Source organism: Diabrotica undecimpunctata, chromosome 3 (assembly GCF_040954645.1).
Source record: "Diabrotica undecimpunctata isolate CICGRU chromosome 3, icDiaUnde3, whole genome shotgun sequence".
In the NCBI taxonomy this organism is placed as follows: Eukaryota; Metazoa; Arthropoda; class Insecta; order Coleoptera; family Chrysomelidae; genus Diabrotica; species Diabrotica undecimpunctata.
Window position 1 is genome coordinate 8,889,862 of NC_092805.1, and position 19,361 is coordinate 8,909,222.

At 34.2% G+C, this 19,361-nt stretch overlaps 2 protein-coding genes across 2 annotated transcripts in view; one reads left to right on the forward strand and one right to left on the reverse strand.

The window, feature by feature from the left end:
- Nucleotides 1–19,361, reverse strand: part of LOC140436419 (odorant receptor 13a-like) — a 78,944-nt gene that overhangs the window by 33,668 nt on the left and 25,915 nt on the right. The window lies entirely within an intron of this gene.
- stg1 (stargazin-like protein) overlaps nucleotides 2,981–19,361 on the forward strand; it is a 39,316-nt gene continuing 22,935 nt past the window's right edge. Inside the window, exon 1 of the mRNA XM_072525233.1 lies at nucleotides 2,981–3,069. Coding sequence (XP_072381334.1) covers nucleotides 3,003–3,069 — 67 coding nt within the window. The 5' untranslated portion in view covers nucleotides 2,981–3,002. The remainder of the gene's footprint in view (nucleotides 3,070–19,361) is intronic.

Genomic DNA, 19,361 nt, shown 5'->3' on the forward strand with positions numbered 1-19,361 from the left:
GATTTAGATTTGGAAAATGATGAAGATCAGGATGAGAACCTTACTAGACTTCGAATTGATAGTTTCGTGGTTTGTACGGTGTTTGGAAAAAAATCGGTTCGACATTGTGCTGCCAAAATTGAAGAAGTTGTAGATGGCTACAACGTGAAATTTTTGAAAAAGCAAGTTGCTTCCAAACCCGTTTATAGTTAGTGAAGAGCCTGAAGCATTTGTAACATATGAAGAAGTGATTGTAAGGTTACCATATCCTTTGACAGATCACAGTGCTAGATTTAAAGTCATGATATATTTTAACATTGATCTTTCCCAGTGGTTTATTTTAATAATGAATATTTTGTTTTTTCATTGATATCTAAAACTTTTTTAGTCGAATAAAAACCTTTAGTAATATTTTTTTATTTATTCGTTTATTGTTCAGACCCTCCCGGTCAGTCGGGAGGGTTTGGACACATCAGCTTAAGTATGTATACCGGGTGTTTCAAAAAAATTTAACCCCTTCTCTAGGGTAGGTAAAAAACTGAAAAATAATTGGGGTTTGCTTAGTAAAAAATTTTTGTAACGCCATCCATTTTCAAGATACAGGGCGTTGAAGAAAAAAAAATTTTACGCATTTTTTACGATTTTTCCGAAACTACTGGCAACATTGTAATGAAATTTTATACGAATATGTTTTGGAAGCTGATACATCCCATAAATTTGTTTTTATATCTGATTCTCATAGAGGGTGCTAGTTACACGGATCGTACTAAGTATTAGTCAATATAACTTTTTTAAGAGTATAATTATTAATCAAAATTTCAAGTAAACTTAAAAATTATTCAATTTTACACTAAAAAGGTACTCTTGGTAAAACTCGATACTGTGTACCGTTTTCAGAATATTTTGATTTGAAAATTATGAAGTAATAATTGATGCTGGTATACAATAGTTAGTAATTAAACAAAACTCACAAGAAGAAAATTAAATTAATGGCTAAGAACATAAAATAAAATTCAATTACAGTAAGTGTTCAAAATGCCCTCCTTTTTCGCGAATACACAAGTCTATTCTTTTTTCTAAAGATTCCATTAACCTTCTAAACGGTAGGGGATCAGCTATGATGTCATTAAATTGACGTTGAATTCTTTCTTCCAATTCTTGGCGTGAATTTACCTCTGTAGCATAGACTTTTTCCTTAATATACGACCAAACTGCGTAGTCCAAAGGGTTAAAATCGCATGACCGAGGAGGCCAATGAATCGGAGCTTCTGCACCTCTACCAATCCATCGATTCGAAAAATGATTACTCAACCAATTACGACACCTTCTATCAAAGTGTGGTGGAGCTCCATCATTAGCGTTAAATCTTCTAATATCTCGAATAAGGAATTGTTTAAAAAATCAAGATACATATCACCATATAAATTTCCAGGTAGAATATGATAACCTATTAATTTGTTACCTAAAGTTGCTGCCCAAACATTAACTTTAAATGAGTGTTGGTAATGTGATACCCTTTTGACTCGTGGATTCTCATCACACCAGTAGTGTGCATTATGGGAGTTAAACATACCTTGTCGCGTAAAGGTGGCCTCGTCCGTAAAAAGAATTCATTTTAAAAAATTGGGATTGTGGGCTGTCCTTTGTTACAATGTTTCACAAAAATCCACTCTAACTGGTAGATCATCTGGCAAGAGCTCTTGGACTTATCTGTAATGATAAGGATGTAATTGCTGTTCTTTCAGTATCCGTCAAGTACTTGAAGAAGAAGTATTTGTTTGTCTTGCTATATTCCTTACGCTAACTGTTGGATCTTGATCAAGTAAATTTAAAATATTATTTTCTTTATTAATTGTTCTTGTTGTTCTTGGTCTACCAGAATTTATTTTATTTGGTCTCACATTCCCAGTTTCTCGACAACGTGGTTCAACGGCTCTAAATGTTTTTTTACTTGGTAAGTTTCTTCTAGGAAACTTTTCTGCATAACGTGTCAAAGCTGCACTAGAACATCCTAAACATTCGCCTAAGGTTAATAACATGTCAGTGTATTCAACATTTGAGTACATTTTGATTTGATTTTACAAATAACAAGGTTTCAAAACTCTAATTATTGTTGATTTATCGTCATAAGAATCAATAAATGTCAAATTTCCATGGCACACTTGGAGAAAATAGAGGTTTACCTCTTAGAACTTTATCATTACTACCAGCATCAATTATTACTTCATAATTTTCAAATCAAAATATTCCGAAAACGGTACACAGTATCGAGTTTTACCAACAGTACCTTTTCGTGTAAAATTGAATGATGTTTAAGTTTACTTGAAATTTTGATTAATAATTATACTCTTAAAAAAGTTATATTGACTAATACTTAGTACGATCCGTGTAACTAGCGCCCTCTATGAGAATCAGATATAAAAACAAATTCATGGGATGTATCAGCTTCCAAAACATATTGGTATAAAATTGCATTACAATGTTGCCAGTAGTTTCGGCAAAATCGTAAAAAATGCGTAAAATTTTTTTTCTTCAACGCTCTGTATCTTGAAAACGGATAGCGTTACAAAAATTTTTTACTAAGCAAACCCCAATTATTTTTCAGTTTTTTACCTACCCTAGAGACGGGGTTACCTTTTTTTGAAACACTCTGTATACGAATATTTCATTCACATTGTTATATTTGTACACAAACTATACAAAAATATAGTGAGGAGACATACATTAATCAGTATGATTTCAAAATTTTAGATATTTGTTATCCATGTCCACGCCATATTTGTTTATTAAAAAATGTCCAAACCCTCCTGGCGTTCCCCTACAATAAAAATAGTAAATTATGTCACATAATTCGCAAGGAATATCTATTTTCCACTCGTATGAATTGCTTCATTACACTTGTCTGGGGTTCGTGCTACAAATATTCAGAGAATGATTTTAATCAATAGATATCTAAATCACACTTCTCTCTTACTTATGTATGATATTTTGTTGCAGCTGGAGAAACAATATACCAATGCAATATGATAGAATATTTCTCTGAGGAGGTGTATAGCCCAGATCCAAATGATTCTTCGCTTGCAATACCTTGTAAGTATAACCAAATATAGCTATATAATATTTACTAAACTTAATATCATACTATTTATATTTAAATAAAAGGAATAAACAGAGGTGGTCACAAGCTCGAGCTTAGCTCGGCTTAGCTTGGTTAGCAAACCAAATTTTTTCAAGTCGAGCCAAGCTGAATTCGAAACTAGTCGAGATTTTCTTAACGAGCTTGTCATTACTTTTGCTAATACTCTAATACTTTTTCTAATTCATTTATTTCTGCTACGACTGATACTTTTGTTTGAGAATAAGTAATTTAGAATACAAATATGTATTTTCAATATACAGTGTGTCCGTAAAGTATGGAATAAATTGGATATTTCCTAAAGTAAAAGCCGTTTGAAAAAATCTAAAACACGTCGATTTTAATTTTAATGACCTACATTTTACAGCCAAATTTAATTATACAGACTGATACACATTAAGGTGATGATGCCATCGGATATTTTGTAAATGTAACAGCCTGTATCTTGTGATATTTTTAGATCAATAAAAATGAGCTGATTCCAAGAAGGTATATTAGTTGGGGTCTAATATATCTATATAGTTTCTAAACGATACAAATTTAAGGACGATCATACATTATCGTAGTTTTTAAACAAAAATTTAGACAAACTGTGAATAAAACATTTTTAATTTCATCTACTTGACCAAGACTTCCAAGACGATGACCAGGATTGGCCCGAACCAAAGCAAATAGATGAGAATATCAAACCAACTTCCCCAAAAGAAGTAGCTGAGTTAATTAAAGAACAAATCGACCCAAATAAAGCACCAGGTTATGACCTCATTACCGGAAGATAGGTATGGAAGATAGCTGAGGTGATCATGATACCAAAGCCTGGGAAACCCCCCAATGAGGTGACATCATATAGACCAATATCACTCCTACCTGTGATGTCCAAGGTGTTTGAAAAACTCCTCCTGCGAAGAATCCTACCAATAATTGAAGAAAAGAAAATAATTCCAGATCATCAATTTGGATTCAGAAATAAGCATTCGACAATTGACCAGGTGCATAGATTAACTGCTATAATTGAAAGATCATTAGAGAAAAGAAAAGTCTCTTCTGCAACCTTCCTAGATGTGGCACAGGCGTTTGATAAAGTCTGGCATAAGGGTTTGATACATAAACTTAAATCATTCATGCCTAAACAATATTCAAATATATTACAATCATATCTAGCGAACAGACATTTTAGAGTTAAACAAGAAGATGCATACACTGATCTCAAGGATATTGAAGCAGGTGTTCCACAAGGGAGTGTATTGGGTCCAGTCCTATACCTAATATACACGTGTGATATACCTGAACTAGAAGACGACACCATAGCTACCTTCGCAGATGACACTGCTGTCTTAGCGGTAAGTGACACCGTCGAAGAAGCTACAGAAAAACTACAAAATTCAATAAATAAAATCTATGAATGGACCAAAAAATGGAAAATTAAGCTGAATGAGAATAAATCAGTCCATATAAATTTTACCAATAAGAGAATTAATAATATTCCAATTAGAATAAATGATGTCCAAGTGCCTATTGCAACATCAGCAAAGTACTTGGGGATCACTCTTGATGCGAAACTTCGCTGGAAAGCTCACGTGAAGAAGAAAAGAGAAGAACTAGGCATCCGCTACAAGAAAATGTATTGGTTGATGGGAAGACATTCCTCTCTATCCATAAATAATAAACTCCTAATCTATAAACAAATACTGAGACCAGTATGTACCTATGGCTGCCAACTCTGGGGCTGTGCCAAGCCTAGTAACATCAAAGTAATCCAGATATTCCAGAATAAAGTGCTGAGGAACATCGTAGATGCGCCTTGGTACGTTAGGAACAACGACCTTCACCGGGACCTCAAGATGGAAGACGTCAATCAGATAATCAAGAAATTTGCAGGGAGCCATGAACAACGACTCCATCATCATGTAAACGTCGAGGCTATCCAGCTCCTTGACAATACGAACCTAGAGAGAAGGAAAGAAAGAAAGAAAAAAAATTTACTTGTTCATTAACCTAAGTGAAAAATATCTCACTCGTCTTGTTTCCTAGCATTACTATGACGTATGATTAGACTATATGAAGCTATATGTATAAAAATTTAGTGTATATCTTATTTTTTTTTAATTTTACTATTCTCTTGCTTGGCTCAACTAAGTAAAAAAAGTACTATAAATGTAACATTTTACATTCATTATTATATTTTCGAGCTCCACTTGTATAAAACGAGTATGGACACATTCTTTTTCGGAACGGAATCTTTTCAATGTTGTTTTCAGTCAAATGTGTTTCTTTTATTGCATTCAATCAGGTTAATTAATGGTCCCTTCTCGTATACTATTCGTACATTCCACGTCTCAATATTTAGGTACATATTCTTATTTTTTGTTTCGCTATATATGTTCTAACTTATTTTCCTGTTCATCGCTAGAGTCCGTCGGCGTAATGATTCTTCTTTTTCTTTTTCCACTGCTATATGCCATTTTTTGGGTCCATATTTTTATAATTTTCTTGTTTGAAAATATTATATCCGGCCCATTCCCATTTTATGCCATTAGCAGTTAGTTCTTTTATTTTCTTTTTTTTTTCACCATAATCCTTCATTTGTTGTATCAGACATATACTGTTTTTTAGCTTCAATGCACATTCTATTTCGACGTCCTTTTAGGTGCTTTTTAGTGCATTCTTTTTAGGTGTTTCATCTGTTGCGACTATTGGTAGACCCTTAAATACTATGTTCTTTCTTTTCATCTGTTTTTCAATTCTCTCTACTCTGGGTTAATTTTCGTATTCCTTATTTTCTTCCCTGATTTCAATTCTCCCATCATCTCCTTAAACATACTCATAACGTCGCCCTCGTCCTCTAAATATTCTTCCCTTGGTTTTCTTGTGTTTGAGGTTCTGGCAGTTTTTTTGCTCCGTAGGAAAGGTGAAGTTGACCCTCTATTTTGTCTCTTCTTATCTTCTGAAGCATAATCATCACTATCCGTGTGCATCATATCTCTTTCTGAGGATCGTGAAAAGAACTGGATCCGCTTCAACCGCTCATAAATTCAGTTCCTATCAGTCCTCAGTTAGCCGAATTATTTTTAACTTTGGCAACGTCGCAAATCTAAGAGACAAATTTCCACCAATATGACTATTTCGAATATTAAATTACCTCACTCTTATCACTTTAAACATTAGTTTTTACTGGAAGCGATTTTTTTTTCAGAAATTTCTCACTGCTCTAGTACAAAGACTGTTTAAATTCACATTATGTAAACAAACAATAAATTATTTTTCTCTACTAATTGTCATATTTGGGATTTTAGTAGGAGAAAAACAAAGTTACCTTTTATCTGCTTAGTACACCGTTGCCCATCATCGATGTTTAGGTTTACAATAGGAAAATATCTACATCTAAGACGAAATCTTTAGTGATGGAAAGATAACCCAATGGATGCATGCAGTAGAATTAGAGTTAGATAGATGAAGTGGAAGAAAGCGAGTAGTGTGTTGTGTGACAGAAAGCTACCATTGAAACCAAAAGGAAAATTGTATAAAACGGATCTTAACCCTTAAGTACTATGACGGGGTCGAAATTGACCCCCCGCGTTTTTAATGCCAAGTTTCGCTACCGAAACATAGATTGAGCATTGCGCGCTTTCTGCTAATCTTCGACCTACTGTTATTACTGATCTGTTACTACTGCAGAGTTAGGCACGCATAGGGTCAATTTTGACCCGCTTATGGTATAAGTGTTTCTAGTGCAATTAACGAGTAATTTGAAATGGCGGGGTGTAGTCGCAATAAACGTCCTCTGACACAGAAAGAACTTGAAGAGGAGGGACAAAAAATTATGGACAATCGATTAGATAGTGAAAGTGAGTTTTTAGACCAGGCTAGTGAACACAGTGATCACGAAACAGACAGTGAAGAGGAATGGGACGATGATGACGAAAAAAATTGGCAAATTAATAATTCCGAAACTGGTAGTGAATATTCGGGTGAAGAAAGTGATATAGCTGACTCAAGGGATGTGTTTTATGGCCAAAAAAAGGTACAAGTGGTCTAAAACTTCTCCCACCTTTTCTCGTACACGTAAGCATAATTTAATTAGTCATTTATCTGGTGTTATTGGAAAAGCTCGAGCTAGTATGCCAGAGAAACCAGTTGATGCTTGGGAATGTATTATTAGCCACGATATATTGCAAGAAATTCTTGAGAAAACCAATGAACAAATAACTAATATGGCTTCTAAATATAATTTACACAATTTGTCGTGTCAATATACCAATCATCTTGACATAATTGAATTAAAGGCCTTCTTAGGCTTATTATATTTAGCTGGGGTATTTAAATCCAATAATGAAGATTTAAGGTCTTTATTTGCTACGAATGGTACTGGTCGTGATATATTTCGAGCAACCATGTCACTAAACCGATTTTATTTTTTGCTTGGAAGCCTTTGTTTTGACGACCCAGCTACTAGACAAGAACGTATTGCGCACGGAGATAAACTGGCAGCTATATCCAATATTTTTAATATGTTTATAATTAATTGCCAGTCCAATTATAGCTGTGGTGAATATATCACAATAGATGAAATGCTTATTGCATTTAGAGGAAGGTGCCAATTCAGGATGTATCTCAAAAATAAGCCAGACAAATACGGTCTGAAAATGCAGTGTTTAGTAGACTCTAAGACACATTATTTGCTAAATGGTTTTATATATACTGGAAAAGATACACGCAGAGCAAATCCAAAAAAGTTATCCATCCCCACTCTAGATGTTTTGACACTTATTCCACCAATTTCTGTTACAAATAGAAACATAACAGCAGATAATTGGTTTTCGTCCATTGAGCTCATAAAAGAACTGAGAAGCCATAAAATTTCATATGTTGGAACTCTAAAAAGAAATAAAAGAGAGGTTCCTGCTGAATTTCAACCCCAAAAAAACAGGCCACCTAATTCTGCCTTATTTGGTTTTACAGGAAGCGAGAGCCTTGTATCTTTTGTTCCTAAGAAAAATCGTGCAGTGTTGTTAGTGTCAACTATGCATCATTCCAATACAATGTTTAACGGAAAGCCAGAGATTATAAATTTTTACAACGAGACAAAAGGTGGGGTGGATTCATTGGATAAGAAATGTGCATGCTATAAATCTTTCAGAAGAACTCGTAGATGGCCACAAGTAATATGGTTTCGCATTTTGGACATTGCAGGATTAAATGCTAACGTAATTTTTAATGGAGTTCAGCAAAATCAAATAATGAAAAGAAGATTGTTTCTAACCACTTTAGGTCAAGAACTTATTAAGGCCCATTTAACTCGTAGAGCTCAGCAAACTTGTTTACCGAGAGAAATTCGTAGTCCATTTTTAAAGTTTCCGGACTTCAGGAACCAATGCCTGCCGCAAATCCAGAGCCACAACGACGAAAAAAGAGGGGAAGGTGTAAAATATGTCCATATTCCAAAAACCAAAAGAAAGAAAGCTCATCGTGCGATAAATGTCGAGATTTTATTTGCAAAAATCATTCCCGCATACAGACGTTATGCATAAGCTGTGTTGAAAATTAAGGTAAAATCATGCTTGTCATTTTTGAGATACGAAATCTAAATCAATTTTTTTTTATTTTAGGTAGGAGCTATGATTCCTAGATTTCACCATTGGATATAAAAAAACTGCACATTGTTATTATTTTTCTTATAATTCGAGAAAGTGCATAGCTATGTTAATTTGACTGAATACAAAAGTTTTTTTTAAATAAAGTTATATCTAATTAACCAAATTCGTTTATTTTTATATAAATGTAAAAGTAACTGTAAACAAAATAATTTAAAATAAAACAAGTTAAAAAAAGAATATTTTTTGATACAAAAAACAATGGGGGGTCAAATTTGACCCTGTCATGGTACAAATGTTACTATTTTTGGCCATGGTAGTTAAGGGTTAATGTTAAGCACTTAAAAAAAAGTGAAATAACGAGTGCATATGACAGAAATGAATGAGTATATTAGGAGAAGTCTAGGAGTGGTACAAATTGATGCCAAAATGAGATAGCCTAAGGTTAAGAGTGTTTAGACATATTCATAGTAGAGATTCTAATCACCTAATACGAAGAATTACTGATTTGCGATTTCTGGGAAGGAATAATTGAGCAAAATGGTGACTCTAACATGTCTGTAAAAGGAATTGATATAAGTGTGACCCATGATAGAAACTTACCAAATTAGAAATGTAATTAAGGGAGCCGACCTCACAATGTGAAGTATCTTATATGATAGATATAATAAAATAATGATTTTTGTAGTACTGAGAAAAATATAGGTCAAATATTAAATATATAACTTCTCAAAACATTTATCAAATATATAAATAAAAAATGTATTTTATTAAATGGCTGAACCAATAAATATATTATGTAAATGTCCGGAAATAAATGTCTACTCTGATAAAATCTTTCTAATGGCAGTGTCTCTATGCTGTCACAGCAGCTCCACAATATTAATTACTGCCAGAGTTGATGTACCGATACGTCACAATGAATAAAAATACGTATAATCGGAAAGTACATTACTGCTTTAATTTAAAGTAAAATTAATGTTGGTATTAAATTTCGAATTTAATTAAATAACAGACTAACAACTCGACTAATATTATTTCCACATCAACAGTTATATCTATTGTTATATAAAACCATATGTAGCTACATAGTTTCCAATATTATAGAAGCATGACAATATTGTTACACTTCTTGAAAATTAACTTTATTCATCACCAACAATAGATAGTGAAGTTTGAAACGTCAAAAAATTATTATATAGTTGTCAGTTAGTTATATGGTATTGTCATATTGTTGGTGATGAATAAAGTTAATTTTCAAGAAGTGTAACATTGGTGACAGCGGTGGGATTGTATAACCATACTGGGTCACCTCTTGCGAAAGTTGTACCAGTAGCATGTATGTCGAGCTTGGCCTTGGCTTTATCACTTTGAAGCTTCAAACTTTTACGAGCAAATTCGTAGACTTTTTCTAATTTTTCTTTCAAATTTTCAATGTAGGTCGGGAATGAACGTTCTTCTTCGCAGAGGGGCAATCTTCCGAAAATAAGATCTTGAGGAAGTTTCATTTCTCTTCCAGTGATCATCATTGATGGAGAATAACCAGTTGCTTCATGTTCGGAACTTCTATAGGCTAACAGGAATAGAGGAATTAAACTATCCCAATCTTTTTGATTATCAGAGACAAACATTGAAAGGTATTGACAAACAGTTCTATTATGTCTTTCGACCATTCCGTCTGATTGAGGATAGAGTGGCGTAATGCGAGTTTTCTTAATACCCAAGATTTTCATTAATTCTTGCCATAATTCTGATTCAAAATTTCGTCCTTGATCAGAATGTAACTCTAAAGGAACTCCATGTCTTGATACGTGTGTTATAAATGCTTCTGCTACTGTAGTCGCTTCTTGATTAGGAAGGGGTACAATTTCAGGCCATTTTGAAAAATAATCCATTGCTACCATTAGGTACTTGTTCCCTCTCTCTCTGTCATCGGAAGTGGACCAAGAATATCCACTGCAAGTCGTTCAAAAGGCTCTCCGGAAAGATATTGTGCCATTTTACCACGACTTCTTGTTCTAGGACCTTTTTTACCATTACATAAATCGCATTTCCTACACCAATCTTCTACATCTCGGCGACAATTGATCCAGTAAAATCTGTTTCGAACTCTGGCCAGTGTTCTTTTGACTCCAAAATGTCCTCCAGAAAGGCTGCTATGAAGTTCTTGCAACACACTTTTAATGTGTGATTTCGGCAGGACCACTTGTTGAACTATACGTACTCCATCGGGACTTTCCCACTTCCGATATAATAGACCATTGGAAAGATACAGAGATTCCCATTGAGCCCAGTGCGCTTTTATAGTTTCACTGTATTTGGTTATTTCCTGCCAAATAGGTCTTACTCCATTTTTAAGCCATTCTCGTATGACTTTTAAGTCATTATCTTTCTTTTGACTCTTTTTAAGGTTTTCCAGGGAAGTCTGATCATTATATTCTTCTTGTATAACTGTGGTTACCTGGAGACTTACTTCTTCGGTTATGTTCTCTTTATCTTCAAGTCTTTTACAGTACTGGCATTGTCGTTCCAAACAGGGTCGCCTAGAAAGAATATCGGCATTGTTATGGAGACGCCCTTTTCTATGTACTACGTCGAAGTTATACTGTTGGAGTCTCTCTAACCACCGAGTTACTTGTCCCTCTGGCTTCTTAAAATTCATTAGCCACTGTAAAGCGCTATGGTCAGTTCTAACTATAAAATTTCTGTTATAAAGAAAAGTATGAAAATGTTCTAGGGCTTTTATAATAGCTAGGAGCTCTTTTCTGGTAACACAATAATTCTTTTCAGCCTTTCCCATTGTTTTACTAAAATATGCAATAACTTTATTCATCACCAACAATATGACAATACCATATAACTAACTGACAACTATATAATAATTTTTTGACGTTTCAAACTTCACTATCTTTTTCGTCAATGGACTTTTCCTATGTGGGATAAATCTTTCGTAACAATATAATAATAATGTATTTTTAGTTCAGTTTTAAGTACAGACTGTTGCTGTAAAGAAATTTCTGTCAAAATCTTTTTTTTAACAAACGGAAAATGCATAGTAAAGAGGAACATTGGTCTGTTTAGTCAAGTAAGACAACCAATCTAAACAGAGAAAACCTAGAATTCAAATAACCTGGTCCTCCCGATAGGGGATTAAGGCGCCAGTCGTTTGAGCTATCTATTGTTATACCTAGATACTTACATCTCTCTGCATTCCGTTATAATTCCTAAAGGATTGCTCTTCTCTCTTTCCATTCTGTGTTCATACTATCTAATTCTTTATGCTTTTATTGCTATAACTATGTTCTCTTGACTCATCCATTCTCGTATTTCGTGAATTATCCATTGTCTTGCATCCTCTTCGTTTTCTCGCTTTGGTGAATATAAATTGTTCAATCTTTGTATCCTATGTTAAATTTTTTCATGGAATTAGCATATATTTCGTCTTTTCTTCATTTATTTTTAGTCATCCAAGTTTCGCTTCTATCAGAGTCATGAGTGAATATTCAAAGCTTTTTTGTCTCTTGTTATTTTAATAGCTTCATCCAGTGTTATATTAAAAAAACTTGTCGACCTCCTACGTACTTCTATATTTATAGTCTCTGTATTTCCCTAGACTATTATAGCTTCTGCTACAGAGTTGTTCATTGGTATTTTCGGTAATCTGATCAGTTTTCCTGGTTTAATCAGGTCATGTTTGGTCATTTCTGAGGATTTTGATTGACGTGTCGAGTTAACGATTAAAACCCATCAATCAAAATCCTACTGTCAGTAATGTTCTCGCCAACCCCCGCGCCAATCCCCACGCTAACGTGCTAACAGGCTTGTTTTCCTTTAGTTGTTTTGCGGTTTGTTGTGTCAATTGCTAGGCCTGTCAATACGATATTGTTTTCTATTTTTTGTTTTTTCAGCCATTCCATGCTGTTTTTTATATCTTTTATTTGTGTCTAATTTCTTGGTTTTCTTTTTGAACTCTTTCGTAGTTTTTCTGTAGTATAGTAGGTTTTCTTGTTTTAGCGCATTGACTTATCCTTTGATTTTCTTCTGTTCCTTTCAAATTTCTTTCAACCTTTATTTTTTTCATGTCTAGATATGGATACAGACGTCTTAATTATAACGAACCAAACAGTAGCTGGAGAGAAAATAAATAAATATGTAAATATATTTAGTGACATTTTAAAATGCGAAAGAACTAAAAGAGCTGTATTAGTTTTAGTACGCAAAAAATATAAACATAAAATTACTGACACCATAATGCAAGGGCAAGGCACAAGAACATACAGAGAAATAATATACGGTTCAGATCATTATATTGTAATGTCAAAGGTAGCTTTTCTATTCATTCATAAGGCAACAGAAGACATTTTGGAAAAAATAGATTACAACTTGAATAGTTTGACCGAGGATAGTACACAGACACTATATCAACACCGATTAGGTGACAAACTAATTAATAGAACTGATGTATCAACGAAAGAAGATATATATCAGAAGCTTGGTTCTAAAAGGGCCAAATTCATAAAATGCTGTTTTGGAAAACTGTTTTGGAAGATTCTAATACAGAATGATCTATAGTTATTACTAATATTTATGTTTTTAACACTATTTTTAAGCTAAGCCATTCTTACCTAGATTATGTAATGTTTGGAATCAGTAAAACTCTTCCAAAATTTCTAGTTCTTGTTCTTAATAAGCTCAATGTTTTAGGCTCATCTTCGATATAGGAGTTTTTGTAATTTATCACGCCAAGATTTTCACTTGAATAGTAAATAAAGCTTATTTTAGACCACACTATTGGTTGTCCTTAAGTATTGGTTTTTGCATGCTGAAATTTGCCAGATGATAAAGATTTCAAACAAAGAAATTCTTCTTGCTTCATTTCATGAACAAAAATTGGTGGTTTCCAGACGAATAAGGTAAACCCAGTCTCTAGGAGTATCTATCTTTGCAGTAGTAGAATTTTTAGTAGCGTGCAAGGTCAGCAGTCGCTATTTATATGACCTATATATAGCCTATACATTTTTGAAATAGAAAGATCTTGAGACAAATATTTCTTTGCAGTTTTCTGTCGAGACTAGTGAGTTTGAAACAAAGGAAACATCAAAATGTGTTGTCAAAATATTGGATGTTGAGGAACGATTTTTTGTTTATTATAACCTTTTTTAAGGTTACATCTACTACTACTACTAAGGATTTCCACAGTTTTCACTGTCTTCCTTCACTCAACCGTTTTCTCCAATTTTCCCTGTCATTCCAGTCTCCATCTCGCAGGGTTCTTTTCTCCATAGCCTCGTCGATTTCATCTCTGAATGACCTTCGGGGTCTTCCTCTCTTTCTTCTTCCAATCGGGCTCCATTCTGTGATTTTGTTTATCCAGCGTCCTCTGTCCGCTCTTCTGACGTGGCCATACCAGGATAGTCTCTTCTCCTCTATATAGTCGATTATGTCTGATTGCACTCCCATTCTCCGCTTAATCTCTGCGTTTTCAATTCTGTCTCTTTTGTAAGTCTACAGCTTCTCCTCAGGAACTCCATTTCTACTGCTCTTATTCTACCTCTATTTCTCTTGTTTATTGTCCAGTTTTCGGACCCATATGTCAGGATACTTCTTGTCAGGGTATTATATATTCTCTTTTTTGTCTTTATCGTAATGTTCTTATCCCACAACACTGAGTTTAGTTGTCTTATACAGTTTCTTGTTTGTCTCAGTCTGTTGTTTATATCTTCTTCTGTTGTTTCCTGGTTCGATATTATGGTTCCTAAATACTTGAATTTATCTGTTCCATTTATTTGTCTTCCCTCGTCTATCTCTAGGTTTCTCATATCCTTGTTTTCTGTTGTTAGGTATTCGGTTTTCTCTAAGTTTATTTCCATTCCGTTGTTTTTATATTCTTCTTCTAGTTTTCTGAGCATAAAGCTGAGATCTTCTTCATCTTGTGCGATGACTACTTGATCGTCGGCAAAACTTAAGGTGTATAGGTATTCGTCTTTTACTGGTATGCCCATTCCTTCGCACTTTCTCCTCCATGGTTTGAGTGTCTTTTCCAAGAATATTTTAAACAGAGTAGGAGACGTAGCACAGCCTTGTAGAAGTCCTTTTGTCGTCTTAAATGGATTGTAGGCTTTATTTCCACATTTAATAGCTACTTTGTTTTCTTTGTATAGTACTTTAACTGCTTTTATTAGTGTTTGTCGGATTCTGAGATCATTCATTGCTTCCCATAATTTGACTCTAGGTATTGAGTCATATGCTTTCTTTAGATCAACAAAGGCCAGATGGACCGGTCTACCTTTTGCCATTTTCTTTTCTATCAGTTTTTCTAATGTGTACGTATGATCTAGGCATGATTTTCCTACTGTGAACCCTGCTTGGTCTTCTCCAATTTTTCCTATTATTTCAGTTTCTAGTTTTTCCTTAATAATTTTCCCGTAAAGTCTACCTACCGACGATATTATACTAATTCCTCTATAGTTTTCACATTTTTTCCTGTTTCCTTTCTTATGTATGGATGTGATGTATGCTTGTGTCCATTCCGCAGGTATTTCTTCTCCATTTAGTCCTCTTTCGAACATTCTATGTAGCATGCGGAATAACTTTTCCGTTCCGTTTTTAATTAGTTCGTTTGGTATTCCTCCGGTTCCTTTGGCTTTTTTGTTCTTCAATGTCTTGATTGCTGTCTTAACTTCTGCCAGGCTTATTTCTATCTGGTCGTATGCCCCATTTCCTGCATGTTCTATATTCTCTTCCTGAAATTGGGGACGGTTTTCTGTAAGTAGTTCTACGTAGTATTCTTGCCACTCGTTTTCACTAATTTTGCCGATCTGGGTTTTCTCTGTCTTATTTCGTTGAAGTGCTTTTAATATTCGCCATGATTCTGAATTTCTCGTTCCTCCGATATGTCGTTCTATCTCTGTGCATGCTTGTTCCCATCGTTCGTTCTTTTCATTTGTTACTCTTTTCTTTACCTCTCTGTTTTTCGCTCTATATAGGTCTAAGTCTTCCTGTTTTTTGGTGTTTAGGTATTTTATGTGTAGTTTTTTCTTTTCTTTTATGCATTTCAATGTGTCTTCCCTTAATTTGATATTCTGATGGGTGTTCCTTTGGTCGTCTTCTCCAAGAGCTTCTAAGGCCGCTGAAATCAGGCAGGTTTTTATGTGTTCATGCATTTCATCTAACGTGTCATATCTGAATTCTTCTAGTTTTTGGTCTAGTCTTCTTTTGTATAAATCTTTTATTGATTCTTCCTGCAATAGATGTAATTTGAGCTTCTTTTCGTTTATTGTCGTTCCCGTTGTAACAATCGATGTATGTTTTTGTTTTGTCCAGATATAGGGGAATTCCATCCATGCCAAGACAAGTTTGTGATCTGTTCCACACTCTGCCCCTCTTTTCACTCTGGTGTCTTTCACTTTGATGGAGCTTTTGTGGTTCATGATAATGTAGTCAATAATGGATCTTAGGTTACATCTAACGTTGATAAAAACATAACTTGGAAAACTACAATTCTTTTTAAGTTACAATCTTAATGATATTATCTGCTCTACTTTCTTCTACTTCTTTTATTACGGCCTCTTATTCTTTGTACTGTTTTTTTTCCATGGAGGTGACTAGCAATAAACTGATTTTGAGCGTTCCAAAAAAGATTATAAAATTTCCTAAAAATGGTCTGCCTGTCTTTATTTGATAGTTGTTCAAAATATTTCTTTCTGCATTGACATGGATTTTTTATTGATTTTTTACCTTGGTTGTAAACTATTTTTTTCAAGTATTTTTAAGTACTACTAAATTTTTTTCCGTCCAGAAGTATTTTCCTTCGTCTTCTATAAAAAATTTCATTCCGGGCAGCCGTTTGATTATTTACCATCGTATATGCTGATTCTGCAGTAATATGATTTTTTTTTTTGTATTTCACTAGGTTCTGAATTGTCTGAGTCAGAAGAGTCACTTTCATAAGGTTGAAACTTCCTTCAAAAGTCTTAAATCGTTCTGAGTTGTTTTATGCTTCTTTATATGTCACAGAAGATTTCAACCTCAGTTTACTTCTTATTGTATTTTTTGATGTTGATTGTTCATTGGTTTTATTCTGTAACTTATTGTCTGAAACAAAGAGAGCAACAAATTGTCAAACTATTTACATCGGTTTACCTACCTGGCGAAAGGCTTGGTCCAGGATTATAGTTATTTTCTTGTAAAACAGCCCTAGCATCTTCTATATTCATATTCCATATCGAAGCTAAGTCTACATTGGTCCTTTTTGCTTTAAAAATTAGTGTTCATTAGAGTTAGACATTGACTAAAAGTAATGCAGTAAGTCTGTTGATACTCTATCTAGACACTCTCCAATTTTACACAGTATTGTTTATTTGAAATCTAAGATAAAAATGCACATATGCCCAAAAAATCTAAAACTGAGATTGACTCTTTTAGAACCAAGTTCCTGATAGCATTAAAGAAGCTGTACAAGAAGCACTCGGCTTGGCGTCTCAAAGACGAAGTAATAAGGTATTAAAAAGGAAAAGACAGTTAAGATTTGATTTCACGTACAGTGCGTCTGTGTATCTGCTTATACGTATTTCGGCCTAATAGTCCTCTTTAGAACGGCTTTAGTCGCTCTGAACGTGAAAATAAATCTTTTCCGTCTTAGGAAGCAACTCTAACATGGCTTCGAATAAACGCTAATAGCGACATCTGATATTCAAGTCCGTAAACTAATTTTCGAAACCAAATTCATGTTTAATAATAATTTTGCTTTAATATGTGCCTTCTAAACAGACGTTATACTTGATAAAGATGTTATTAGAGACATAGGGAATCTAAAAATTGCATTCCACAACATATCTCCTCAACTAAGCAAAATTCTTAGCGAATTGGTTTCTAGTACTCTTACAGAGTATATAGGAATAAAAAGGAAAAGACAGTTAAGATTTGATTTCACGTACACTGCGTCTGTGTATCCTAAAGCAAAATTCTGAATTTGGTTTCTAAAATTAGTTTACGGATTTGAATATCAGATGTCGCTATTTGCGTCTATTCGAAGCCATGTTAGAGTTGCTTCCTAAGATGGAAAACATGTATTTTCACGTTCAGAGCGACTGTGAAAGCCGTTCTGAAGATGCCTATTAGGAAGAAATACGTATAAGCGGATACACAGACGCATTGTACGTGAAATTAAATCTTAACTGCCTTTTCCTTTTTATTCCGATATACTCTGTACGAGTACTAGAAACCAATTCGCTAAGAATTTTGCTTAGTTGAGGAGATATGTTGTGGAATGCAATTATTAGATTCCCCATATCTCTAATAACATCTTTATCAACGTCTGTTTTGCCTTGCAATTCTTAGAAGGCACAGATTAAAGCAAAATTCTGAATTTGGTTTCGAAAATTAGTTAACGGATTTTAATAAGGTATTATATAACGAATAAACAGAAAACCTCGTAAGAGAAAAAAGAAAAATGTATATCAAATATCCAGGTAATAAACAACAAAGAAATAGGGATCAATATCTGGAGCTCAAAATAATAACAAGATAATAGTGGCAGCCTGAGGGATTATGGGAATATGGGATTAGAAATGTACAGAGACTTAAAAGTTTCTTAAAATAAGAACTAATGAAAGGAAAAGTACACATATTCGATAACCTGAAAATAGTATCCCAAAGCTCAAAGCTGTTGAAATCGTAATTATCTTCTTCTTCTTCTCGTGCCACTCCTAGCGGAGATTGGAAATCATCATGGCCACTGCGACTTTGTTAGCAGCGCGCCTAAAAAGTTCAATCGAACTACACCCGAACCATTCACGTAGATTACGAAGCCACGATATTTTTCTTCTTCCCACACTTCTTTTGCCCTTAATTTTGCCCTGCATGATATTTCTTAAAAGTTCGTACTTTTCACCACAATGTGCCCCAAGTATTCCATCTTTCTAGTTTTTATCTCATTTAGAATTTCGCATATTTTGTCTAAAGTTTGGAGTACTTGCGTGTTAGTGACGCGGTCCATCCATGATATTCTGAGAATGCGCCTATAGCACCACATCTCGAAAGCTTCGATGTTTTTTGTGGTCAACTGTTTTAGTGTCCAAGCCTCTACTCCATACAACAGGGTAGAAAAGACATAACACCGCAGTATTCGTATTCGTAACTTTATATTGATATCACGATTGCAAAAGAGTTTTGCGCATTCTATTAAAGACTGATTTCTATTCTACATCTAATCTCTTTTGTTTGATCAGTATCGTCTGTGATCCAAGCACCTAGATATTTATAACAGGACACACGCTCAATCGTTGTATTGTCGATTACAAGATTAGCTCTGATGTTCTTTGATTTCGTGATTACCATAAATTTAGTTTTTTTCAAATTAATTTTCAAGCCGTAACTGTTACAGTATATATTGAGACTTTGAACGAGATGTTGTAGTTCTACTAGCGTTCCCGTTAGGAGAACCGTATCGTCAGCATACCTTATATTGTTGATCGTCTCACCATTTATTATCAGACCAAGATCTTCTTCTTCGAGTGCTTGTTCACAAATAGATTCACTATACAGATTAAATAAAAGTGGCGACAAGATGCATCCCTGCCGGACTCCTCGACGGATTTGAATTTCTTCTGTTAGCCTACCCTCAACCTTCACATTTGCTGTTTGATTCCAATATA